General features: G+C 36.9%; 2 protein-coding genes across 4 annotated transcripts; one reads left to right on the forward strand and one right to left on the reverse strand.

The window, feature by feature from the left end:
- Positions 1-1692: 1692 nt before the first annotated feature.
- On the reverse strand, positions 1693-6381 carry LOC129368012 (60S ribosomal protein L19). Of its 2 annotated transcripts, none has more exons than XM_055042763.1 (6): positions 6360-6381; positions 3319-3425; positions 3113-3235; positions 2171-2291; positions 1980-2090; positions 1693-1886 (listed from the first exon to the last, which is right to left on the reverse strand). In XM_055042763.1, exons 2-6 carry the CDS (start codon positions 3422-3424, stop codon positions 1760-1762), a joined length of 588 nt encoding a protein of 195 aa, XP_054898738.1. In that variant the 5' UTR covers position 3425; positions 6360-6381; the 3' UTR covers positions 1693-1759. The 2 variants fall into 2 exon arrangements, with proteins under 2 accessions (XP_054898738.1, XP_054898737.1); XM_055042762.1 differs by lacking the exon at positions 6360-6381 and adding an exon at positions 4271-4342.
- On the forward strand, positions 5813-26635 carry gpam (glycerol-3-phosphate acyltransferase, mitochondrial). 2 transcript variants are annotated; one of them, XR_008606759.1, is made up of 22 exons: positions 5813-5989; positions 8207-8337; positions 8486-8605; positions 10033-10106; positions 11301-11414; positions 12343-12474; positions 12564-12663; positions 13053-13189; positions 13266-13365; positions 15583-15795; positions 16565-16678; positions 17337-17422; positions 19266-19375; positions 20602-20672; positions 21232-21499; positions 21588-21739; positions 22686-22763; positions 23033-23170; positions 23259-23448; positions 23830-23888; positions 23983-24285; positions 25180-26635. XR_008606759.1 is itself a non-coding variant. In XM_055042759.1 (21 exons), the coding sequence occupies exons 2-21, from the start codon at positions 8254-8256 to the stop codon at positions 24097-24099; spliced, it is 2457 nt and encodes an 818-aa protein (XP_054898734.1). In that variant the 5' UTR covers positions 5813-5989; positions 8207-8253; the 3' UTR covers positions 24100-26635. The 2 variants fall into 2 exon arrangements, 1 of the variants encoding a protein (XP_054898734.1); XM_055042759.1 differs by having other exon boundaries at positions 23983-26635.
- The last annotated feature ends 625 nt before the right edge of the window (positions 26636-27260 follow it).

The following is a 27260-nucleotide window of genomic DNA, read 5'->3' on the forward strand; positions in this document are numbered from 1 at the left end:
TTTAAAAATCCTGAACTAACTGTTAATGCTTTGAATACATCGTGCAGTTTTATGCATTCACATAAAGAAAAAAATGTGCAGAAAATATTGGTGGGGACATGCGCACAACAGTCCTTCGGGAAGTTACCCCTATGTCTGAAAACAATATTATCGTTCATCACGATAACTGCTGGAACAATTTATCGTCCAGCAGAATTTGTTATTGTGACCAGCCTAAAAACAATGACGATTGGATGTGATGTGTCTTTCTTTCCTCTCTTCCTCTAACATTTTGAGCGAGAGCATCTGCTGCTGTGAGACTCTGTCCAACTGGCAGAATATCACATTAGCATGCAAAACGGAATTTCTTAACTTCTGGAATCCATTATTGCCCTCCATGCATCGTGAATATTGCTCACGATGCAATATTCTTGAGCAATATTGAGGTAATATTGAGATAATGAATTCAAGATATATTGTGCAACTTTATCTGAAACCAAATTTAAATTAAAAATAAAATAGTTTTGTTTTTTTCTTGTTTCGCAAGCTTTATTAAATAACTCTTCTGATAGCTTTCAACTTTAGAAACATCAAGATGTGACATTTGAGGCCGGGAAAACCAGCAGGATAAACTTCAGCAGGATATTTCGTGCTCCAACAAACAGATAACTGTAGAGAAACATTTTACCAAAAGAGCTTCAAGATTATCTTGGCTGCATGATGTGATTGTGTGAAAAACCTTGCAGCAGCTCAGGACGCTGTGGTGTTGTGCGCTGAGGGTGAAGCAGGCCAAAACATAGGAATCTATTAATAGTAAAACATCAATAGCAATCTTGGGTCTTAGTTCAATGTCAGTGCAGTCTGTGTTCAGACACGTGTAGTCACATTTCTGAAATTAGAAATGCAGTTTCAACAAAAAAAAAATTGCTATTTTTAGCTCCTAAGAAAATAAAGCATTTCTAGAGCCTCTTGCATATTGTTGTTACCAAAGGTTATATTTTGATTTACCAATCACTTACTAAATTAAATAATTCTTTCATTATCGTCTTTTCGTTTGATTAAGTGTTCCTTATCGCCTGAAGGATAAAACCAGGTAGTTTATATTTTGTTCAAATATCAAACTTCTTTATTTCTGGAATTAAATGTAATTTACAGAATAAAACTTTATCTGTCAAAGTATATATGCCGACTTGGTCTCTGCAATGCAAGCTCTCGATATTTTTGCAGCAGCAAAAATATCGACATGTAGACATGTAAACATAATATAGACATGTTCATTCCTGAACATGTCTATTGTACTTGAAATACTTTGACATTACAGTCACACCATATACTAGGTAAAAATGTATGGAAATATACCTTTCTAGTAAAACATTGTGCAATACACAAATTATTGATTACTTACATATTATGTTACCAAATTGCATTAATTGATAATTTGATTTGTAGAGCATCTTCATGCTTCAGAAACCAAACCTGCCACCTTGCACAGCCAGTTTTAGAAATAAATCATGCAGGTAATTGCATTTAGGCATATCTGACCACACTGAACTAAACATTGAGGAGTCCATTGTGACAGGATGTGGTGCTCTACTGCCACCTGTTGGCCTAAAGTGGATACACACCCATATTTTCTTGACTTGTTTAGTGAGCAAAAATCTTCACAATTCTGTTTTTCCCCCAGAAATTAATATTTACAATAAAAGCAGATGATTGATTTCATAGAATTTTATTATTAACAACAAAAGCTGAACCTGACAGATTTTTTTACATGTTGCATTTACTTCTTTGTTGTCTCCTCTTCCTTTGACAAGTTCTTGATGAACTCTTCCTTCTTTGCCTGGAGACGCTCCTCCCTGCGCTTGCGGGCCTCCTTTGTCTTGGTGCGGCGCGCCTCAGCCTGGTCGCTGCACGGATGAACGAGAGAAATTAATTTCAGCAACAAAACCTCAGGTAGTTGAATCGAAAAAAAAAAAAAAAAAAACGATGACAAAACTTACGCCAGAAGCTTCTTGCGAGCCTTATCAGCCTTCAGCTTGTGGATGTGCTCCATTAGGATACGCTTGTTTTTGAAGACGTTACCTTTAGCTCTCAGATAGAGACTGTGGTACCTGATATAGAGAGAGGCACTCATAGTAAAAGGAAGTGAAACACAAGTTTATTCACCACATTAACGGAGATTCCCACATACATGTGCCTGTCAATTTTCTTTGACTCCCGGTAGCGGCGAAGAAGACGGCGCAGGATTCTCATACGTCTCATCCATGTCAGCTTTTCTGGCATACGAGCGTTGGCTGTACCCTTTCGTTTACCTGGGAAGGAAAGCATAATGAAATGTAAAGCTCATTTGGAAATGCTAACAAGTAGACCTACAATCTGCATGCACACAGTGACCGTTAAATCTTAAATTTATCTATAACCCAGCATTTACAATCCATGTCTGAACAGCCATCACCTTCGGCGTTTTCCATTTTGTCATATCACTGCCACATACTTCAAAAGAACTGTACATATTTGCTCCCTACTTTCATGTTGGCCAAAAAAAAAAGTTCAATTCTTGTCACAACTACACAACTAGGAGTGTCATGAAAAGATTTGTTAAATTGTTCCAGATTTTACTGTAATAAACGATAATATCATTTTTAAGTGATATAATGGTAATGGTTAAAACACAAGAACACATTCTCAAAGTTCAGTAAATCTTTTATTTTAATGAACATTTAACACTAGAACTGGAAGACATTTTAAATATCCAAAATAAAACAACAAATAAAATTAATTTTCACATCTCTGTAAACAACATTGTTTTTGGTAGAAAGAGAGAAAGAAAAATAAATCATAAATCTAAGTTTGTTTTAATTTATCGTACGTTTTAATAATTTATTGGTTATTGTGACAGGCCTATACACAGATCCACGTCTTGTATAAATTTCCTACCACTTTGCACTCATGTCCTGTTGTGTTTTGACATAAAATCCCCCCAAATAATACATTCATGTTTGGCAGTATGTCTAAAAGCTCAGGAATTAATACTACTTTTGGAAGTCACAGTCAATAAAATATAGATTATGTCAAATTCACTTTCAGCTACTTTCACATGGTAAGAGAGTAATTTTTATTTATAATGACTCACCGTAGCCCATGTGACGTCCTTTGCGGCGTGCAAGGGTATTCTTGCGGCAGCGCGCACGGGAGTGAACGGTGACTGGCTTCCTGATAATCAAGCCATCCTTCACCAGTTTTCGGATTTGCTGCCCTGCAACACAATCGCAGAGTAATAAGACAAGTGCAGCACATCACAGACAACACCACATGCTTCACACTTTATTCTGAACTCACGGGAGTTTGCATTGGCGATCTCATTGGTTTCATTGGGATCCAGCCACACCTTCTTCTTCCCACAGCGCAAAACGCTGGAGGCCAGACGCTTCTGGAGCCTGAGCATGCTGTATGTACAAAAATAACCAAAAATTATTAGGTGGATAAATAAGATTCAGACAAGTTTCACACTCAAAATACTCAAGTATTCAGACCACTCAGTGCTTTTACTCCAGGATACTCATTTGTCTCATCCATTTATATAAACATTTGTAATGATACAAATGTTTATATAAATTAGAAGGACAGAAATTGGTGAATGGATGAATGAATATGAGATGCTGATGAATGGATAGGTACACAGATCAGTAGGGAACTTGACAAGACAACTACTCTTCCCATTAAGCGAGAGCTGTAAAATAACTAGGTAGGCTATATTTAAAATAAATCGATTTAAACTATTTTCAGTTTAAATCACTTTGACCTATCAATATCTTAGATTGTCACCAATTGGTTTTAGGTCAATGGTACCTTATACATTTAGAACTGGGGAAATCAATGTGACAAGTAAACCAACGTTAACTAAGCTAATGAATTTTATAAATAAAAACTACTTTATGGTTGCTAATAGTTGTAAACTCAAATATGAAAACCACAATGAGGTTTTGACAATCCGAAGAAAATGAAGTTTTCTGTTCATATGGCAGACATTAATAATAAATAGTCAGAGCGACGTGTTGCTAATTCGCAGCCACGCAGTGGATTCACGTTCAGACATGTCTGGTTACATGTTAGCATAGCTAGCTTTCCAACACAGGCCGAAAGCGGCTTTCTGTGTGAAATTAACACGTTCACCGAAAGTGAGCAAGAGCTAGAGTCGAGTGTGTAAGTTTAAATGTCAAAACCAACACCATTTTTGTTTACCACGATAAAGATAAAAGCCAGCAAGTAGGTAAATAAATATTTGCCTTACCTCATGGCTACCGATAGCTTGACAGACACGGAGGAAATAGAACCAGAGGAGATTGTACCATTTTAGAAAGCAGATGGGTGACTAGTTCACTTTGACTGTCTAGTTTTTTTACAATAAAATAAAAAATGGAATAAATTATGTAATACTGGGCTAAAATTCATTTTAATATTCTGGAGATATTTAATTTAGTATGTTAATCTACCTTATGCTGAGCGTATTCCATTACTTTTCAATGGATACAGTGGTACGGTCCAAAAACATGCAGTTTGCTAATCCAACCACTAGAAGGCGTAGAGGACTTTCTGAAGTGACACTTCAATCTATTCATGATACTGTAAAAATAGTTTAGGTTTTATATTACTAAACTATACTTTCTGAATAATTTTGAAATATAAAGTTAATGTAAATATGGTCTTGTTGATAAAGTGCCTTTCTGAGTACGTGAAAGTGTTCACAATCTTCATTAAGTCATTGGGATTTTCAGTGGTAGACCAATACAAAGTAGTGGATAGCCGTAAAGTTGAAGTAAAATAATTAACTTTTTCACAACAGTTCACATTTAAAAATGTGACATATGTGTCCTATATTTGTATACTTGTAAACCTCTAAATAGAATCTGGCACAACCCTTTGGCTACATGTAACACTTAACTAGTATATGGAGGTCATCTAGTCATAATATAATCCTTGCTGTCATGTAAATGTCTAAGATATTTGTAAAAGAACATCTGTGAAAAAACAGAAGGACCAAATAGCATAATAGTTTAACATTGCTTAACAAGGTGAATATTTTGGCGTGGGTATCACAAACCCTGATCTCAATTTGTGGACAGAACTGAGAAGGTGAGAAAAGTAGCTTTTAAATATGATTTAGCTCCACCAGTTAAGATAAGATAAGATAATTAATAAGTCTCCCAAAGGAGGAATTTCTCTAAGAAGCAGGGACAAGGCTGCAGTCGAACAATAAAGACAATAACAATAGATACATAAAAGTAACATCAATGCAAAAAGTGAAAAATACATAAATATCCCCATAACCATTGTGTTCTTTCAGGAAGAGTAAGTCAAAATACTAGCAAACATGAGGAGCTCATGGAAGAAAACATAAGTCACATGGCTTTGGTATGTCTTTGGTAATGATCAATGATCAAAAATTAAGAAATGTTTGTAAACTTTTAAATTTGAAAAAGGTTTTTTTAATATCTAAATATTTTTATCTTTCTGTCATTTTAAATTCAATTCAAAAATACTTTATTGATCCCAAATGGGTATTAAGCGTTATTGTAACTCGTTTAATTGAAGAGTTATTGTAGACAGCAATGGCCATAGAAACAAGCTTGGTAACGAAACAATATTTGGTCTGGTATCCAAATATTACCTGTCTCACTGTGTCAGACAATGAGAAAATATTAATATTTTATTTTAGACAGTACGTAAAAATCAGTTTTCGACTGTAAGTGCAATTTTTTTGAGCTGGCACAGCACTGACCCCTAGCGGCAGCCGGCGCTAGTGCATGACTGCTCCTAAAACGGCTACCGAGTGGTGTGCGCTCGCCTCTTGTCATACGTCCCTTCCCGTCAACGCTGCGCTGTCCGCTCCTCTCAGTTTAAGCGTGTGAACGACTCCTCCGGTTGGTATAACGCCCAGCGGCATGCCGGTTTGTGTTTTTTCAGCGATCTTAATTTTTTAAATATGACTCAGCGCAAGAGAATAATTAAGGTAAGTCTTTGGGGGGGTTGTTCTCGCTAGCATGTTTTGTTGTAGCTAACCTTGATGCTAGCATCCACAATCCCAATGCTGGGGAGGAGATAGCAGCCGGTGCAGCTCGTGGATTGTCAAAGGCACAATACCGGTTCACACTACGCTGTTGACTCGGTTACATGACGCCTCTGAATTTACATTCCAGTCATTATGATGGACGCAGCCTCATTTTTATTGGTCTTACTGATAAGTTAATGTTTAGACTTTGCCTGATTAAGCTGTTTAAGGATTTCCCCCTTGAAGCTCAGCAGCAGCAGCATGCCTTGCACAGAGCTACAGATTGTGAGAGCAGTAACTGCTGAGGACACGTTTAAATAACTGCGCTTACTTGAGTTTTCTGTCTGGAGAGGCGAAATCACAGTGCGGTGAGGCTAGCTTGGTTTGTGCTATTGTTGTCTGCACTGCCCATCTGTCACAAAGACCTCTCCTGTTTGACCTGGTTATTACAGACAGTGAGGGACGGATTAACCCAGTGGCGTGCATACACTGTATTTACAATATGTGCTCCTGTCTGCATGTTCTTGCTTTAAGATGAATCTAGTTTAATTAGGTATTCTCTGCTGTTTTAAAGTTTAATTTTCCACCTTTCTTATGATTCACATAAGAAAGGTCTTTTTGGTTATATCAAGCCTGCTTTTGTATTGAAACTCTTAATTCTTCATTTTGACTGCTTTTACTTGTTACCTAATCCCTCCGGATTCTTTAGCTTGTTGCCCAGTGAACTCACCCCATCTGCAGGGCTACTCTCAGTCACTAGCCTGTTTGAAAATCCAGTTTCCCTTATCTGCATTTGCATCACTTACCAGGATCACAGCGCCTTAAAGGGACTGCAGCTCAGAGTGCTGTTAATCTGGACAGTCTTAAATAGACACAGTTTATCCCACCTCTGACACATATACTATATGATATTTAGTAGCTTTACATTCATTCATAAAGTGACTCACTGACCTAGTTCCCATTGTACCTTTGTTGGATCCCTGCTTACTTTGCCTTACCTGTGTGCTCTCTTAGCTTGCTGGGACAAGTTGTTTTTTGATTAGTCAGAATGAAAACATAATTTATTATGAAACCGTTTCCTGTTGCATCACACTCTGTTGGATATCTCAGGTATGGATAAACTTTTAAATTAAATTTTGAATCATTTTTCTGGAACTCAGAATATCCTGGAAGAAATCCAACAGTAGCATGATTTTTCTGTAAATCATCCATTTGTCTTCTCATCATCCATCCATCCATTTTCTAACACCCTAGTGGGGTCAGCAGGGATGATGGTGCCTATCTCTAGCTAACGTTCTGGGCGAGAGGCGGGTTCACCCTGGACAGGTCTCCAGTCTGTCGCAGGCTTCTCATCAAATTTCTCAAATTATTGAAGACCCTTTCGAAAATTAACTGAATTTTAAGCAGCTGTAACTAGGCCTGTCACAATAATCAATTAATCACATTGTAAATTAAAACGAACTCAATAATTTCCATTTGCCTGATTTATCATTTATCTCTTTTTTTTTCTTTCTTTCAACCAAAAATTGGATTATAAAAATCTTCAGTTTGGTGCTTCGGTCTCAACTAGCCCTGTTTTTTTGAAGGACAATTTTGTTTACCAAGACTTCAAAATAAACAGTTATTTTTTTTGTTTATTTTGTATATTCAAAATGTCTTTGAGTTCCAGTGTAAAATGTTCATTATAATTTAAAGATTATATATCTTCAAGAATGAATTTTGCATTATTATTTTATTACCATTATATTACTTAAAAATGGTCTCAAAACAACAATATTATCATTTATCGCAATAACTTTTGGAACAAAGAATTTGTTAACGTGACAGGCATCGTTGTGACATAACAAAATGTGGGAATGTTGCGGTTGTACAAATAGTTTTGCAAGGCATTGGGACATTTAAAAACACATCCATGTTAGGTAATTTAGTTGATAAAAATGTCGAATAGAGGCTCAGATTTTTGTGTGCACATAATTTAATTGATGTTGTGTTCAAGACAAATTCCTGCAATATGAAAACAAAAAAGTCAACGAGACTTAAGTGTGAAAACATTTAGGCAGGAAATGAAATCAGGTTTTATTTGGAGGTGAATTTGCCCCGAGTTGAGGGAACATACAGACTCTTCTTCACAGAATGGGTAGGATATTCTCAAGGTTGATGTTTGTAAAATCTCCCCAGCTTGCCAGCATCTGGTGCGTGTGATCTGTAAGGGGCCTGCAGCGAAGATGGAGGTGTCCGACGGCTTGCTGCTGCCGGTCAGCAATGGAGAGCAGTGGAGCAACCGCTGGAAAAATCCCAACGAAGACCCTGTAAGTCAAACTTGCAAATTAACTGTTCCTCTGTATGGAACCACAGCTACAAATTAGTCCAAATGTTGTAAGTGTGCTCCTTTTGAAGTCTTTTTTTAATGTGTTGTGCTTTCATCCTAACTTGAGTTTTCTGTGGCTGTGTTTCAAGGACCGCAGCACCAGTCCGTCAGTCCTGCGCTCTTGTGCCAGGACGTGGAAGGAGGGCCTGCTGAATAGAAAGCGGCCATTTGTGGGCCGATGCTGTCACTCCTGTACACCTCAGAGCTGGGTAAAGACCCTCTCCTTCTGGAGTTTTTCTTTTCTAGACTCTAATTCACGTGTGTCAAACTCAAGGCCCGGGGGCCAAATCTGGCACGCAGTCGTTTTTTTTATGTGGCCCTTTAGACTCCAAATTATATCAATAAGTCCTTGTATGATTTCTTGATTCTCACAAAATCAAAAAATTTTCTCAAGATTTGCCAAAAACATTGTGTTGAAGTGACTTCTGCCTTAGCCTTATCTGGTGTCGGGTTACAGTCCATGACCAATACAGCCACTAATAAAAACCCACTTTCAACATCATACACTTCTGCAGTAAAAATCCTTAAATTAGCATCACAAAATCTGTAATTTTGAATGCAAAAAACCACTAAAACAATCACAAACAACAACAATCTTGGAGGAATGGCTATTTATTGATATTTTTACAGTTTAATTGGTTTTAGCAATTCATTCTGGTGCAAACGTCCCTTTAAGAATGTTCAGATTTTGGATTTGCCCTAAAAGCAAAATGAGTTTGACACTCCTGCTCTAACACCTTATGTTTTCTAATGGTGAATTATAGAGAGAATGATAGGTATTCAGTTTCCCTTTCTCAGCAATAAAATCATTAAAATTCCTGATGTTAATAACTGCTGTGTCACTGACTCACCTTGACATTTCCCTGTTTCTTTTTTTTTTCAATGTATCACATTGAATATTTGCATAGAAATGGGTGACATTCCTCCTGCAACTGTAGGTCAGACATGAGGGGATAAATGTTAACCATTCAATGAGGTTTTAATAAAATGTAATTTAATTAACACTTATTTTGATGGGGTGTGCTTACGACTGACATGACACTATCTTTAGCATGACATAACACCTGAACATGTAGCTGAAGGAGTCTTTATGAATGCTTTCGACTGTGTTATAAAATGTCATTTGGTAAATAATGACACTAAGTTGCATTAAAAGTCCATTAAATTGTCAACTTCACATTGAAAGTGTCACAATTTACAGAGTATTGCAAAGTGGACACTTTTAAATAAACTTTTAATGCAACTACGCATTAGAAGTGCCATTATTTACCAAATGACACTTTATGACAGCAGTCATAAACATTCACAACTTATAAATGGCACAGAGAGAGATGGTGTTGGCAGCATCATGCTTTTGTTCAGCAAATGTATGAGAAGGATGCAGCTAAATGTAGCTACACGAAAGGCTGTCAGATGATTAGAGACAAGGTGTAATAAAACACTGCTGCTAGAAAATAATACTACCGACCACAATATTTAACGATTTTATGCAAAAAGATACATGGATACATTTATGTTTGTAATCATAATGTAACAAAAAAAAACTTGAAGCGTATAAATGTTTTTGCAAGACTATAAGATCAATTCAACCAACTAAAAGGAATAAAAATTGCTAGATCTTATTTCTTCTTTGCAGGAACAATTGTTCAACCCCAGCATTCCATCTCTGGGCCTTCGTAACATCATCTATATCAACGAGACCAACACGAGGTAAACGGAAGGCAATCTCTTTCTTCTACTCGTTAGCAAAGTCAGAGCTGCACTCTGACTTAGCTGCCCAGTACCCTCAAAAAGAACAAACTCAAGTCTCAATCTGTTGGCGTCGGATGTTTTTGAGATGCTTCTCCTATAAATAATATAATTAGAACATGTCAGGCAGGTGCTGTGCCCCTAAACCAGGTGTGTATAATGAATGGCTTCAGGTCAAATGGCCTGATCTGTGACACAGTGGAAAGGTCGATTTATAAATTATTTAACGTGTTTGTCAAGTGACACTGCACACATGCAGCCACCTAAGAAGGGAGAACTTAAAAAGTTAAGCTAAAATCTCAAACAACTTACACTTTTTGTCACAATGACAAATTTTATTGTCATTTTTAAGTACTATAATGGGAAGAGATCAGTAAACTTTAAATTTGAATGAACATTTAACAGTGGAACGGGAAGACATTTTAGATATTAAAAATAAATAAAATGAATTTTGAAGTCTTTGTAAACAAATTGTCCTTCAAAAAAGGGCAAAACTGAAGACTTATGATCCAGTTTTTGGTAGAAAGAGAAAAAAAAGAAATAAATGATGTCAATGGAAATTATTGAGTTTTTTTTAATTTATCATGCGATTAATTGATTTATTGATTAATGTGATTATAGTTCAGTATCTATACAGCGAGTAATAAAAAGTCACATTTACCGTCATAAATAAGTACAAATATAGCAAATATTTATTAATTAGTACCACAAATACTTGGAATTGTATTGCAAAAAATCACAAAATGTATCACAAAATCCTGGAGGAACTGAAAAGATGTTCAATAATATTATTTGATTTTAATAATTCATTGATATTGTAACAGTTTGTGGCACAACAGGCCCTTTAAGAGCATTCATGATCTTGATTTGGCCCAAAAATGAAAACCTTTGTAGTAGGTCAACATAGACCTCTGTTAGTCTTAAATAAATATATTGGTAATGTTTGTTTTATTCTGTGGGTGAACACATGATACACTGGAAAAAATTGGTTATCACTAAAGCTATTGTATTTGCTGACAAAGCTGGGTGCCAGTTATTGATTGTTTCTGCTAATGTTAAATCACCAGGATATCCCTGCGTGTATTTTCAGCAATTTTACGAGGGGAAAAAGAATGATGCCTTGTGTTTTTGGTCTGTCTTTGTTTGATGCTGCAGACAGCGCGGCTGGTTGGCACGCAGACTCAGCTATGCGCTATTTGTTATGGAGAGAGACATCAACAAGGACATGTTCCCCAGGAACGTGGTCGACAATGTGCTGAACAACAGCAGGTGGGGGTCAAAATTTTAATTGTACGCAGTTCTTTAAATGTCTTGTGAGGACACATATTTGCCCATTTATCCATAACAACTGGAACTTCCAATGTTATTTTTGCAAATTACCGTCAATTAAAGGAGTTTCCCATCAGATTAATTTCACTCCCTGCTGCGGTGGGGGTGAAATTACCGTAATAACTTAATATTGGCTGGAAAGCGCAAATCTGTTGGAATTTTTCAGGTGGCGCAAAGTGTGGCGAGAATGCGGTACTGCAAATTTGGCTGGATTGTCGCTGCTCTGTTTAGGACTTAAAGCACAAGTGTCAAACTCGAGGCGCGCGAACCAAATCTGGCCCTTTAGACTCTTAATTAAATCAAAAAGTCCCTCTAATGTTTCACAAATCTACAAAATCACAATTTTTCCAGATTTTTGTTGCAAATTTTCTCAAGATTTGCCAAAAACATTGGGTTTAAGTGACTGCTGCCTTAGCCTTACCTGTTGTCAGGTTACAGTCCATGACCAATACAGCCACTAATTCAAAGCCACTTTCAACATCATACACTTCTGCCGATATTGTAAAAAATCCTTACACACATTTCTAAATTAGCATCACAAAATCTGTAATTTTGAACGCAAAAAATACCAAAACAATCACAAAATCTTGGAGGAATGGCTATTTATTGATATTTTCACAATTTAATTCATTTTAGCAATACATTCTGGCGCAAACGTCCCTTTAAGAATGTTCAGATTTTGGATTTGGCCCATAATGAAAGAGTTTGACACCCCAAAATCAGAGAGTAAAACGACAATTTGCTACACCGATTGTTGCTCACGGAAAGTCAGCGTAACAGCTGTGAACGCAAAATGTATAAGAGAACAAAGAGACACTAGATGTTTTTGATTTTAGATGTTTTGGGGATTTGTGTTTATAATCTGCAGGGTGGCGTCTGCCATTGCGAATGTTGCAGCAGAGTCGGACGCTGCGGTCAGCCAGCCGGTCAGTAAAGTGAAGCAGAAAGCCAGAGCCGTCCTTCAAACGATGGTGGCCAACGTTTCCCCATGGTTCATCAGGTTTGAGGATCATTCTGTTTTAAAAAAATGAAAAAAACAAAAAAACAGGAGGCTTGTTGCTCCATTTTTACTTTACTTTATCCTTCCAGGCTGACGGGGTGGGTGCTCCTCAGGCTGTTCAATGGCTTCTTTTGGAGCGTCCAGATCCACAAAGGACAGCTGGAGATGGTGAAGAAAGCTGCCTCAGAGGTTAGCATCATCAGCTAAATTTCTGTCCAACTTACTTAGTGATGTGTATATTTACTCTTCCTCATCATTGGGCTTCAGAGGACATTAGAGTACTGCATCCAACTATATATGTACAGAATTTTTTACAGAAAAGTTTCAGACTTTCTTTCTCTATGAAGGTTGAGGCCTTCATTTCTGTTTGTCCACTGTCCATTCATCAGAATTATATTTTAAGCTACAGTACTTTTATTAAAGGACTGTGTGAACTGAGTCTACAGAAGCAATTTTGAGATGAAAAATGCTTGAAAAAATTACCCCCCTGTTCCACTTATGCAGTAGTCGTTTGTAATTTATTGTTTTCTGCAAATAGATACAGTTTTTCTTTAGTCATTCTTTTTTGGTCTTTGCAGCGAAAAGTGCCCATGGTCTTTCTCCCAGTCCACAAATCCCACATCGACTACCTACTCATCACTCTGATTCTGTTCTGTCATAACATCAAGGCGCCCCACATCGCGGCTGGAAACAATCTCAGCATCCCGATCCTCAAGTAAACAGCTGCAAAGCCTCGTGTTAAGTTTGACCTAACATACCGACAAAATTCATGTCTTTTCTCTTTTTTTCAGCACTGTGATTCGTAAACTCGGTGGATTTTTCATCCGGCGGAGAATGGAGGAGCCAGGGCAAGGAAAGAAAGACATTTTGTACAGGTCGCTGTTGCACACAGTGAGTCGTTTTTTTCCTTTTACACAATGAGATGCTGATGTTTATGCTTCTCCACTTTTCGTACATTATTTCAGCGCAAAATTTCTTTTTATTTAGAAGTAGACATGTCACTTCAGCAAATTTTTTTGCATGATATATTGCGCACAAATGTTATTGCAATAAATTATGATATAATAATGCAAGAACACGTTCTCAAAAGACCAATAAACTTTCACTTTTAGTAAACATTTAGCACTGCAACTGGAATACATTTTAAATATCTGAAATAAATAAACAAAACAACAAAAATAACAAAAAAAAAGAATAATAAAGTCTCAAAAAAGGGCTAGTTTAAACCAAAACACCAGTTTTTGGTGGAAAAAGAAAAAAAAAAGAAATGCAATAAATCATTCAAATGGAAATGATTGAGTTTGTTAAAATGTATTATGCTATTGATTGATTTGTTGCTTATTGTGACAGGTCTAATCAGAAGTTATTCAAATTTACAGTCAACATTGTAAAATGTTCCTCTGATGTTAAATTTGATCCTGGCATGTGAAACCTTCTGGGTCGAGTTATGCATCTTCTGACTTTTTAATTTAAGGAATCGTTTTCAGATCTCCTGATCGGTTTACGAGCTTCTGTGACCGCAGACGTCCATGCTAGCTCAGGTGGTTAAATCGGCCTCCATGTTTTACGTGTAAACCATCACATAATGCAAGTTTCAAAGCTTTTATGGTTCAGCACCTTTCAAACAAGTAGAAAGTTTTGGGTTTCTGTGTGTGGATGAAAAGCTTTCAAGGAAATAAGAGAGTCTATTTAAGCCAGAACCTGATAGAGAAACTTTTTTTGTTCAGCCAGATAATAGAGCTTTGTAGGTTTCTACAAAAAAAACTTGTTTGAGCTCCACAGTGAAGGAGAAAAAACCTTAAATAACTATTTTCTAAACACTTTTAAGAAATTTTAAAAAATAAAGTGAGCTTTTTTGTATTTTGTCAGCTAAATACTTCAAATGTCGAAGAAGAAAGTATACTTAGAATACTTTTGCACCACATTGTAAATTATTTTGATGTTTCTGTTTAACTGCTGACATCTAGCTGATAAAGCTTTAAAACTGAAAAGTCTGAAAAGTGCCGCCGAGCTGACTCTACACGCCCTCTGTTAGATAAGAGTTATCTGCATAAGCAGCTACTCAAAATGGTAAGCCCCAGTTTTTTTTGTTTTTGTTTTTATTGAACTGACAACATTATCCAAGTTTGCCACAACATTTGAAATGTCAAGCAGAACATCAGATTTCACAGGGAGAAATGCAGAAGCAGTGAAGACCAAAATGACTCCCTTAGAGCCTGGATGTTCTTTCTCTTTGCAGTTTGAACTCTGTGACCTTAACCATGTTATATTTTAGGAAACAAATTCTCTTCTTAAGGAACAGCTGTGTGTATGCTAAACCCAGAGGGATATGGTTACGCTGCATAGCTGCGACCTGAACATCCCCGCGTCAAAAGGTTGCATTCAGGGCGTTCAAGCTGCAGCCCGAAGTGACCCAAATCCGATTTTTGTCAAATCAGTTTTTTATTTTTTTGCTGTTCACACTTCTAAATATAAGCGGCCTGGATGTGATCTCCACTGTGAACTGCAAACAACCTGAAAGTGTCCTGCATGCACACTAGAGGGCGCAATAAAGTCACACATAAAGGTCGCTCAGTAAAAAAAGAAGTGTTTGCGTAAGTAAACATTGATGCTAACGGTGGAGCATGGTTTACAATTTGGAAGTTGTTGTCCGACCAGAGCCAGGACATTAACAACTTAATCCTTATCCTAGGAGTTTGTTGTTGTTCTTCCCGCTGAAGTGTATGAGGACGCAGAATAGTTACGTTTGTCGAGTATAAATGACGTCACGGTGGGATGAATGCAACCTGGTCGTTCAGGTTCAGGTCACATTTGAATCACTTAAGTATTGGATATCCAAGTGGCCTGGGTCGAAACAAAATTTCACACATGTTGTTCAAACTGTCTGGAGCTACAAGTCGCATTAAGGGAAAAAAAAAATGAGGCTGCAGTGCAAACATAGCCTACATCGCTTTGTTTACACTCACTTCCTCATCATCCCTGGATTGGTTTCTGTTATTCAGTGCTAAACATTTTCACCTCAAGTGTTAAATGGTGGACGTTGCTTTTTGTTGTCGACCTTTGGCCCACTCCTCTCACATGTGCACTCTTTGTTTTAATCTCCTGCAGTACACAGAGGAGTTATTGAAGCAGCACCAGTTTTTGGAGGTCTTCCTGGAGGGTACGCGGTCGCGCAGCGGTAAGCCGTTTCCACCCCGCGCAGGCATGCTGTCCATCGTGGTCGACACGGTGCTCACAGGGGCAATCGGAGACGTGCTGGTCGTGCCAGTTGGCATCTCGTATGACCGCATTATTGAAGGCAACTATAACAGTGAGCAGCTGGTAAGCTCTTGGACGATGCCTGTGTTCCTTACTTTGGCAACATACGTTTATTTAGCTGTGGATAAAAATAAGAGGCCACCGCAGTGAAGCTCATTGAAACCCTGTTGGTTTTTCCACCAAATATTGATTTCTGAACTCTTCCTGAGTTAAAACATTAGTATTGTTGTTTCTAAATGAATATGAACTTGTTTTCTTTGCGTTATTTGAGGTCTGTAAGCACTGCATCTTTTTGGTTGTTTTCTGCAAATAAATAGTAAATCTTTGCTTGGAATTTCAGAGACATGTTGTCAGAAGTTCATAGAATAAAAGAACAAAGTTCATTTTACTCAAACATCTATAAAGAGTAAAATGTGAGAAACTGATCATTTTAAGTGGTCCATTAATTTTTTCCAGAGCTGTATATTTATGTATTTATGTGACTATTTAATTGGATAATAAGATCAGCACATTTTGCAACTTCTACATTTAACCACTTCAGCTTATTTTATACAATATTAGAAATGCATCAAAAGATGAAAATATTTAAGTTGCTTCTTAAAAAGGAAAATAGTGGTTTTATTGCCCAAAATAAAAGAACATAACTTTTTACAGAACAATACATATTTATATTTCTTTTAAAGGGGAAAAATATGTTTTCTTGCTAAATGTATTTCTTAACCCATGTTTTGGTTTGTTGTCTGTATTTTTATTATTATTATTTCTAATCTATGATTACCCAATCCAGATTTTAATGTGTTAATTTTTAAATGTGTTTTTTTGTGTTCCTCAGGGTAAACCCAAGCAGAATGAGAGTTGGTGGGGAATAGCATGTGGAGTCTTTCGAATGCTGAGGAAAAACTACGGTTGTGTTCGAGTTGATTTCAACCAGCCCTTCTCTCTAAAGGTGAATCTGCACCAATGGAGCTGCAACTGTTCTTGAAAATGTGTCCAAAATACTTGAAATTATTTATTTTAATGCAGGAACAATATTTAGTAAAAATCCTAATTTTAATTTAAGTATTTTTGCTCGGTGTTGAAAAAAAAAATCCTTGTAATGTTACTGGGAACCAGATTAAGGTCATAATATTATGAAAATAAGGTCAAAATATTATAATCATCATATGATTATGATTAAAAAACATTTATTTTAAAGAAAAAAGCTTCTTTTAAACAAAAATAGCTGCTCATCTAACTTCCCAGTATTTTCAGTCTGAACAATAGCCCAAAAAATTGTAAAATTATTTTAAAAAGGCTGGATGAGGACCCATATTTTATTTTTCCATTGATCAGTAGGTTGGGATGCATGCTAGGAAAAAAGAAAATCATTCCTATAATCACAAATATAAAGGTTGAGTTTTCTAAAACTCTGCAGAAACTTTAACTGGAACCGTGTTTTTCTAAAACCGTATTGGTCTCATTAGACAAAGCAGAAACTCTTGGCACTTGAAATAAACGATGTTTACTGTTAAGCATTTTAATGAAGTATTTTAAGATCTTGATTCAGCGCGTCAGTCATTAATTAAAAGTCCTAAAGCCTTTTGTGTCCCTGTTGTTATATTTAGGAGTACCTGGACACCCAGAGGAGCCGTCATGTTCCCCCACCGGTGTCCCTGGAAAAAGCCTTGATGCCATACATCATTTCTGCACAGTAATGCGCTTTTCCTCATCCACAGTGTTTTTATCTGTCCGTCGTTAATGCAGAAACCAGATGTCCCTTCGCCTGAGATGTGACAGCCTTTATGTCCAAAGCTAATTTCTCCCTCACAGTCTGTCGTCCAACATCTGAGATCTGAGCCCTCGACTTTCCGCTGGGAGAGGTTGCTCCAGTTCATCTTAGTAAAACAGAGACGGCCGTACAGAATGTTCCTTATGACAGCTGCAGCCTCTCTTAGCATGTCTAAAATCTCCAACTCTGTTTGTTTTTTCAGAGTTTATATCACTTAAAAAAAAAGTGGAGTGAATACAAGTGAGCAGTCGCAAACCAAAAGGTTTGTTTTATTCACCGAGCGGTGAGGCTTGTTGGGACATGTTGAGACAGACAAAGAGGTTGGATAGAAAGGAAGCAAAGAAATGTGAAACACAGATTCAGTGTTTAAAAAATGTTTGTAAGGCATGAATTTCAGATCTGAAATGCATTTTCTAGGACAGATTGGAGGTAACAAAAAGCGTAGTCTGTCACCTTTTATGGAGTTGAATTGAATGTAAAGTTCAGTTTAAGACATAAATTCTGATCAGGATTCCTCAATAATTTGATTCATTTATGCCCAACTAAGCCTGTCATTATAACACATTCTCCTGGACGATAAATTGTTCCAGAAGTTGTTGCGATAAACGGTACTATTGTTGTTTAGAGAACATTTTAAAGTGATATAATGGTAACACATTCTCAAAGGTCAGTAAACTTTAAACTCTAATGAACATGTAACACTGGAGCTGGAAGACATTTTAAATACCCAAAATAAATAAGCAAAACAACAAATAAAATTACTTTTCTTTGCAAAGAAACTTTTCCAACAACACACTGATTCACCATTTTAATATACAATTTATTACTGTTAGCAATATCTTGTGATAGCATACTACATTCAACAAGAGGGACAAGATAAATTAAAATGCAAAAAATAAATGCTTGTAATGTCCTAAAAGTTACAAGAAGTCTTAAAAAAATGCTTTTGCTAAGTTTTCTTGATTTTAGCAAATAGAAATGACTTGGGTAATTCTGACATAAACAAGAGAAATTTGATCTGATTTAACATCAAACAGCGAGAAAAAAAAGTGTTTATGTCGTATTATTATTATTATTATACTTAAATATCTGTGGTTGGATGTCAGAACAGTCATTCATGCAACGACCCATCATTTTTTTTTGTCAAAAAATGTTTAAAGTTGACAGGAAATTTGAAAATATCGCTTGATAATTATGTGTTATTAAAAGATTGCAGATTGATACCTGGACACTAAATAGAAAGCCTTATAAAATGCAAACATTTTAAAACAACTTCAATCAATAAGCAATGCTAAGCCTGGTGGGTCACAAATAAAGCCTGGTGGCCCGCCAGGCTTATAATAAATACTCTGAGGGAAACCTTGCTTGAATAAGTATGTTACAGTGTATGCATGAAATTACATTGCAAAAACAAAAATATCTTATTAGACTTAAATAAGACCAAGTAACTTAAAAGCAACATTTTAGCAAGATATAGCGGCTTGTTTTAAGTAAATAATTCCTTAATATTTATTTTAAAAAATTTACTTTTGACTTGAGAAAAATGTCTTGTTATAAGTTAAATAATCTGCCAGTGGAACAAATTTTCAGGAATTATTTACTTAAAACGACTCTCTATGTCTGGCTATAAAGTTACCTGTAGGTTAGTTTTGTCTTATTTCAAGTGTATTAAGACATTTGCACCAGAAACTAGACCAGAAATAGTTGGTAAGATTTTGTGTTTCTGTAATATCCTAATTTCTTGGACTGTTTGTTGTTGCTCCAGGGCTGATGGTCAGTTTGAAGAGCAGGAAGAGGAAGTGACGGAGAGAGAAGTCCCAGACGAACTCTTTAGACGACATGTCATCAACAACCTGGCCAAGCACATCCTCTTCAGTAAGAAATTCACAAACTCCAGTTAATCTACTGCAGCCTTTAGCTTAGTCACTCATAGCATTTATAGTCACTCATAGCATTTATTGAAAACATTGGAGCACATTGTTCCTATTTCTCATTTTCACCCTTCGTTAAAGCTGCACCTGTCCGCCAATGAAACACAATCTTTCATCCTAATTGAAATCCAGCACTGTGTGGCGCAGCATCAGCCCATCAGGATCACGTCACTCAGGGCGCTGTGCCCTGGGGTAACACTGCAGAGACTGGCTCTCCTCTTCTCATTCAGATGCACGCTCAAGCTCTTTTTTTTGGTAATTTATTGTTCAGCCAATTGCAGAGCAGTCAGCTGGATGGCATGTTGTTTCCAGCCAATAGGGGGAGAGGGAGGAGAGAAGCTGGAAGAATGCAGTGCCAGTTTTTGTGTTTGCTACGCTGGAGATGAACTCTAGTAACCTGTGCTTTGGTAGTGCACATAATCTTTTATCTTTCTAATGCGTTTTCAGGGGAACACAATCTCTTGGATGATCTTAACATTCAGGATATTTGAAGCAAATATTTAACCTTCCAGGTTGTTTCTTCCTCAACCAGTTGAGGCAGGTTATCTCCGACTGTGAATCTGCTTCTGCCTGAGGCTTTTTCATTTCTCAGTGCTTCCTTCAGAAACTGTCTCTGCAGGGTTTCCCCACACTGAGACGTATTCTGATTAATTGATGAGGACAAGTTAATTAAATTGAATTAAATAGAAATAAAAGCGTCTGAAAATGTCTTTTCCTTTATCTTCCTATTTGTTTTTGCTCACACTGCAAAACTATCAAGTCTTACCAACTATTTTCTTGTGAAAATATCTTATTACACTTGCAATAAGTCAAAACCAACTTATAAGGATTTAGATGTAAATATAGAAGGTTGTTTTAAGTAAATAATTATAAATTTACTTAAAACAAGATAATTTTACCACAAGTGAAATAATCTGACAATAATACAAGCAATTTTTCCCAAATATTAAGGAATTATTTACTTAAAAGAAGCTTCTATATCTTGCTGATAAGTTACTTTTAAATACATTTTGTCTTAATTCAAGTTTACTAAGACATTTCCACTAGAAACTAGACTATAATACTTGGTAAAATTTTAGGTTTTTGCATGAAGACTTTTTAAAAAATGTGATTGTGTATTATATTTTCTGATGTTTGTTGCTCATAACAGTATTTTTTTCCCTCTTGCAGCTGCTAATAAATCATCAGCGATTATGTCAACTCACATTGTGGCCTGTCTGCTTATGTACCGACACAGACAGGTGAGTTTCTCATCTCTGTCTGTGTGTGTTTATCATTTCTTCCTTTTTCCTGTATTGTGCTTTTCAAAACTATTCACAACCCTGTTGCAATAATCAATTGATTAAATATTAAACTGAGCTTGATTATTTCCATTCTTATGATGAATATTTTGTTTACATAATCCATTTTATTTATGGTTTTGGTTGTGTGTATTTTTGTCTCCTTTTTATTTTATTTACTTTTTTGGTTGTTGTGTTTTACTTTGGCTATTTAAAAAAATCTACCAGTTTCAGTGTGAAGTCTTTGAGAGAGCAAACTTGCATTATTGTGCTACTACCAATATGTTACTTGAAAACAGTCTCAAAATAATAATCTTATCATTTATAGCAATAATTACTTGGACCAGCTATTGTCCAGCAAAACTTGTTGTTTTCATCTCCTAAATTTTCATCTCTACCTCTGCCAACAGTATTTGTGGCACATGCCTGCCCTCTGCAGCTTCTCTGGTGTAACTGCACAATATCTAAAAACAACTGATCACAGAAAGGTCTTTTAAAATGTTTTATTTATCTTTTTTAGGGGGTTGTTTTGACCAAGCTGGTAGAGGACTTCTTCAACATGAAGGAGGAGATCCTGTCCCGGGACATCGACCTGGGTTTTTCAGGGGACTCCGAGGATGTGGTCATGCGTGCGCTCCACCTCCTGGAAAAATGCATCAACGTGACCAGCAGCGCCAACCGCAACGGAGAGTTCACCATCACAGCCTGTCAGACCGTACCCGCGCTCTTCGAGCTCAACTTTTACAGCAACGGCCTTTTCCACGTCTTCATTCCGGACGCGATCATCGGTACGATGACGCAGCCGTTTCTGCTTGTGTCGCTCGGCTGCAGCCTTTAGATATTTGGAGGATTTCTAAATGCTTGTTTTGTTTCCAGCCTGCAGCGTCCTGTCACTGCAGCGAGATCTCATCACAGAGTCTCCTCAGCGACCCAAGGATTGCAGCAGCCTTCTGCTCAGTCAGGAGCGTCTCATCCACAAGGCGGCAGGTCTCTCCCACTTCCTGACCAATGAGGTGGCGGTGGGACCAGTAAGTCCAGCACATGGGTTGCATTATTGGAAATATTGCACTTTGCAATTTAAGAAAGATCTGATTGCTCAGAGTTTCCCTCAGTGTATTATAAGCCTGGCGGGCCACCAGGCTTTACTTGTACTAAGAATTGCTTATTAATTCAAGTCTTTTTAAAATATTTGCATTTTTTAACACTTTACAATTGATTATCAAGTGATATTTTAAAATTTTCTGTCAACTTTAAGCATTTTTTAACTGAAAAACACTTCGGGCCACTGGATGAACGACTGCCGAGCGCCCAACCAACAGGCTTAGCAAGTTTTCTTGGGGAAACCTTGCTGTTACAATTTTACTTTTTGCATTGTGAGAACTTATTTTGCCTACTGCAGGGTTTGTACTGGTGCAATTAGGTGTTTCCAGGGTGTGGAAAGTGCTTGATTTATATAAAAAGTCCTTGAAAATGCTTAACATTCAAGCTGCACGGTTTTGTAATAAACTTGATGAAAGGCCTACATTTGAAAAGCATTATTTAAAGCTAAATCCAGATATCTAAAGATAATAAGTCACATATGCTTTTTTTCTCACTGTCTGAATTTAAATCAGATCAAATTTCTCTTGTTTTAGAATTACTGAAGTTATTTCTATTTGCTAAAATCAAGAAAATGTCTGAAACCTTCTGTGTAAGAGACATTTCAAGCATAAAATGTTATATTTTAATTTAACTTGTCCCTCTTGGTGAATGTAGAACGCTATCAGAAGATCTTAATGATAAAAGTGGTTATTCACTGTTTGACACTGTCTTCTTTGGTTTATTTTTGGTTTTGTTTTCATCTCATATCTGTTGGAAAAGTTTGACTAAGTTCCTGAATTATTGTGAGAAAAGTGTATGAGTCCTGCCACAGGGGATTTGTCTTCTTCTTATTATTATTATTTTACAACAACAACTTTCTTCTCCATCCTGCAGCCCTGCCTGACTACTTACCAGGTTTTGAACGATGCAGTGGCCCGACTCATCCAGTATGGTGTCCTCTATGTGGCTGAGGTGAGTTTATAGATTTAACTTTTCTTCTGTTGGACAAAAATGACAATACAACAAGCGCTTTACATCACAAAAACATAATACAGTTACCAACAATCAGTAAATCTTAGATTATTTTCATCAAATATGATCCAGTTATTACAAATCAAATGCAGATTTAAACAGGTGGGATTCAGTGTTTCATCATCTTTGCAGTTTTCTGGAGGTTTGTTCCAGATTTTTGGTGCATAGAAGAGTTTTTCCCCAGTTCTCATTTTGTTTTTGTGCTTCAGGAGGACCAGGAGGAACTGAACTCCAGCCCAACCGAGGAACCCTGGCCTAAGAAGTTCTCCGAGCCGCTCTCCTGGAGAAGCGACGAAGAGGACGAAGACAGCGACTTTGGGGAGGAGCAGCGAGATCGCTACGTGAAGGTCTGCTCTCATGCAGCTGCTCAAAATGTTTCAACGTTTAAAATGACTTCCAAGAACCGTGTAGAGGATTATTGTTCTCCTGCACCAGGTGAGCCTGTCAGCTGAGCACCAGGAGTTCTTCACCTTCCTTCAGCGAATGCTCAGTCCAGTGCTGGAGGCCTACAGCGGCGCTGCCGTGTTTGTTCACGGCTTGAGTCAGCCTATGTCCGAGTCCGACTTCACCCTGAGGCTCTTCAAATACCTGCTGACACGGACAGAGAGAGGCGTGGCTGCGTACGGTAAGACTGCACACATACTCTGCTCTCTGTCCATTGAAATGCTCTCTGTTATTGGTCATACTTACTTGTTGTTCTGTAACGACCCTCGAATGACTCGAGTACCTCGATTATTAAAGTTCCTCCAGAAAAATCTAATAAACTTAATTTATCTTCATTAAATTATGTTTTATTAATTAAGGCACTGTGTTCCAGCCGGGTGGTTATTTGTGTTGCGCAGCGCTCTCACTTCCGCCTGTGAGTTGTTGCTAAGTTAAATGCTTGTTAACCAGGTTAGGTTATCGTTGAGTGAGTTAGTTAGTTAATTAGCTCGCTAGTTTGAAGTCCTACAATTTAAGTTCTGTTTTGTTTGCTTGATTAACTTTGTCTTATTTTCTTTTTCAGGTGAAAGTGCAACTCACCATCTGGTTAAGAACACGGTGAAGACATTCAAAGAGCTTGGGGTGCGCATGTTTAATGTACGCAGTTTATTCTGCAGGCTTCAGAAAAATCAGAGTGAAGCTGTAACTTTTATCTCCTGTTTGGACGACTCTTTAGGTCCTGAAGGAAAGAGAAGAAAACAAAAAGTCAGTTCTGGAGCTCAGCAGCACCTTTCGACCTCAAGCCAACCGGAATAAACTCCTCCAATACATCTTAAGCTTCATGCTTCTGTGACTGGGGAACCTTTAAGACCTCTCACCTTCACAAAGGGCTTCTACTGGTTACTTCAAAACAATCCCAGGTGCTAGTCTGCGGAAAGCTTTACCAGGAAGTGCCTTCACGCATCGGCCGCTAACTCTTCGCTGTCAGCTGGAAGAGACCTGAAGCCAGTCTTCCTCCTTTTCTTTCCAGCCAGAAGAGGTACCTCCAGGAATCTCCACATTTTTTGGTAACATTGCCAACATAGTTTAAATGTTTTGACCTGGTCAAGAATTTTAATTGTGTGTATGTAAAAAAGAAAAGAAAAAAGAAAACGATAACATCAAAACAGCAATCTGAAAAGAAGAAAGCTACCTTTGCATAGGAAATGACAAACAGGAGAATTTTATGTTGATTCTTTCTGCTTGTATGTAAAAGCTGCTAAAATGTCTTTAGTGCACTCTAGTATCGACTATAAGAAAAATAAAAACATAGTTTGTCTTCAAAAACAAATTCCTGTACATAAGTCTCAGTTGTAGTGTAAAGAATGCACACAATCTGGGGAGTCAATTAATGTTTTCATGTCTGACTGAAGGCTGAAAGATGGCGTCCTGGTCGCAACGTGTAAATATTCTGATATTTCTTGAGAAAAATATGTTTAAATCTCTCGGTACCACTGAGGTCAGCAGTTCTGTACAGTTTCTGGTTTCAGTTATTGAAGCATTCAGCTGCAAAATCGTTCACATGTACAGAAATACAGAAAGTGCCTCTCAATAAGTCAGTGTCTTTGTAAAGTCTGTTTCTTTCAGTAATTTAGCTCAAAAAGTGAAATATAAATTAATTTCAAACAGTGATATCTTGTTACAAGCCAAGATCCTCAACATTAGCAGGCATAAACACTTGAAAAACATCATTTAGTTTGACTTTTTAATCGAGTTACTGAAACAATCCGACTTTTCGATGATTTCCTCATTTACTGAGATGCACCTGTATTAACTGACCAGATGCAATCAGCAGTGAAGCGGCTAAAGTTAAGTGCATTTAATCCACTGTTCTCTGAAGTGCATTCGGTTACACTTTTATCAAGACTTTTAATCATTAATAATCTTTCTGCAGCAACTGTTCAACGAATGTTACGTCACACAGCACCAGCCATCACATCATTTAAACGCAGCCACCTCAGAAACTCCTTTAAAACTGGAATATTTAATCCAACACAGCATATTCTTCCAACGACTAAAGGAGCTGCTTTTTTTTTTTTTTCCATCTGTTGGATGTTTGGAAGAATGAGTTTGTGAAAATGTCACATGGAGAAATCATGAACCGGTCTGTGGAAGAGGGATGGCAAGAAATGAAAAGGTCATGTTAATGTTCTTGGTTGTTTAATGAAATCATTGCCACACACACACGTTCAGCTGCCCAGTTAAATCCAGAGCATTTCGCTCAAATTAGAGAGTAAAAAAAAAAAAAGTAAAAACAATTCAACTTACAGCTGCACTGTATTATATCGCTGCATGTAAATGCAAAGCAATCCGTTTTTCTGGTCATTGTGAGATGAAAATGTGAATATATTTGTTTTCCCTTACTAATTCAGAAATTAACAAGTTTTTGAATTTGAAATTGAACAACTGTGTAAAATATCCTTCGTGTTAGCCTGCCTGTTTGCATGTTCGCAGGCTAAAAAGGGAAAAAGTTTTTTTTTAAATTATTATTACAGGGTCAAAGGAAGTCTAAATCATTGTTGTGGTTCTTGGTTTAGAGTTTATAACTGGATATTTTTGAAAACAGGCTTCATTTTTGCTGGTTACTGTTTGTTTAAATGTTTTTTCCATGTGTGTTTGCATTTATTTTTTTGTTTTTTTCGGTTACGTTAAAGTCAGCTCTACTGTATGTACACATGAATTGTATCTGCAGACTTCTTACAGGAATCCTGCAGCGTGCTGAAGGACAGACCAGCATGTGACATTGATGGAAATGTGATGCAAACTGGTGAATGTGTTTAAATGTTTAAAAACTGCTTATCGCCGTTTCTGAGCCTGCAGAGATCAAACCGCCGCACACACACTGCGCTGTGCGCTTCCTCTGGTCGCCGCTAACGCTTCGGATTGAGCCGAACTCCATCTGAAAACGATATCTTACCTGATAGAACAACTTATTTATTAGAGTAAGGGTTGATGTGAATCCGCGTCAGAAGAGGTGAAAAGCTGGGTTTGGGTTTTTGTGTTGATGAACTGTTTGTGGGAGTTGATGCTACTGAAACTGCATTACCAACATCTCACGATAATAATTCTTCTTCGATGTTAAACATGCCTGTTTATGGGGAGCAGTTGCCTTTTTTGAACTATCTGCAGTTTACTTTGGTTTTGTTTTTCCTGACTTTGTTGCATGTGAACATTTTTTATGTAGGAATCTGAAACGAAGCTGTAGATTGTAACCTTAACTGGAGAAAATCTGAGGTTTCTGTGAGGATCACCAGCTACGAACTGTTTTTATTTGATGTTGCTTTATTGAAGCAAAGCACAAATGGCATTATTAGATGATGTTTTTAAATAAATTAACAATAGAATAACAACGAAGGTGTATTTTCTTTCGTCTACTTGTTTTATCTTTCCTGGGAAGGATGGATAATAAAATACTTAAAATTAAATTCAGCTTTTATTGCAGTTGCAGAAGACCCAGTGGAAGATTTTGGAAGCGTTAACTTTAGATGTAAAGTCAAATTGGAATAATTTAGAGTCTTTGAAACATTTTCTCATCCTTTATTTCTCCCACAATGTGTTTCATTTTCTGCGATGGACCAACACAAAACAACTGAGTGAATTTGGCTCACATCTTCAATTTAAAAACTAAATTTGAGTCAAATATTTAAAAAGTTCAGTTGGTCCTGCTATCATTGTAACAGTATTGGTCAATGTTTCCAAGGGTCGTCAAAGGTCAACTGACCCCCTTTGCCTACATTTACAAAATCAGATGAAATATGTCGATCAACTATGCTACTTTTGTGATGCTTTGTGCAATAATCTGTTTTTTTGTTGTTTTTTTAATGAATATTAAGAAATTATTAACTTAGAACAAGCTCTTTTATCTCTGAAAAGTTACTTGTAAGCTAGTTTTATCTTATTTCAAGTATGTTAAGATATTTCCTCTAGAAACTAGATCAAAAATCCTTGGTAATACTTAGATTTTTGCAGCAAAGG

Source organism: Poeciliopsis prolifica, unplaced genomic scaffold (assembly GCF_027474105.1).
Source record: "Poeciliopsis prolifica strain line A6 unplaced genomic scaffold, Auburn_PproV2 SCAFFOLD018, whole genome shotgun sequence".
NCBI classification, from domain to species: Eukaryota; Metazoa; Chordata; class Actinopteri; order Cyprinodontiformes; family Poeciliidae; genus Poeciliopsis; species Poeciliopsis prolifica.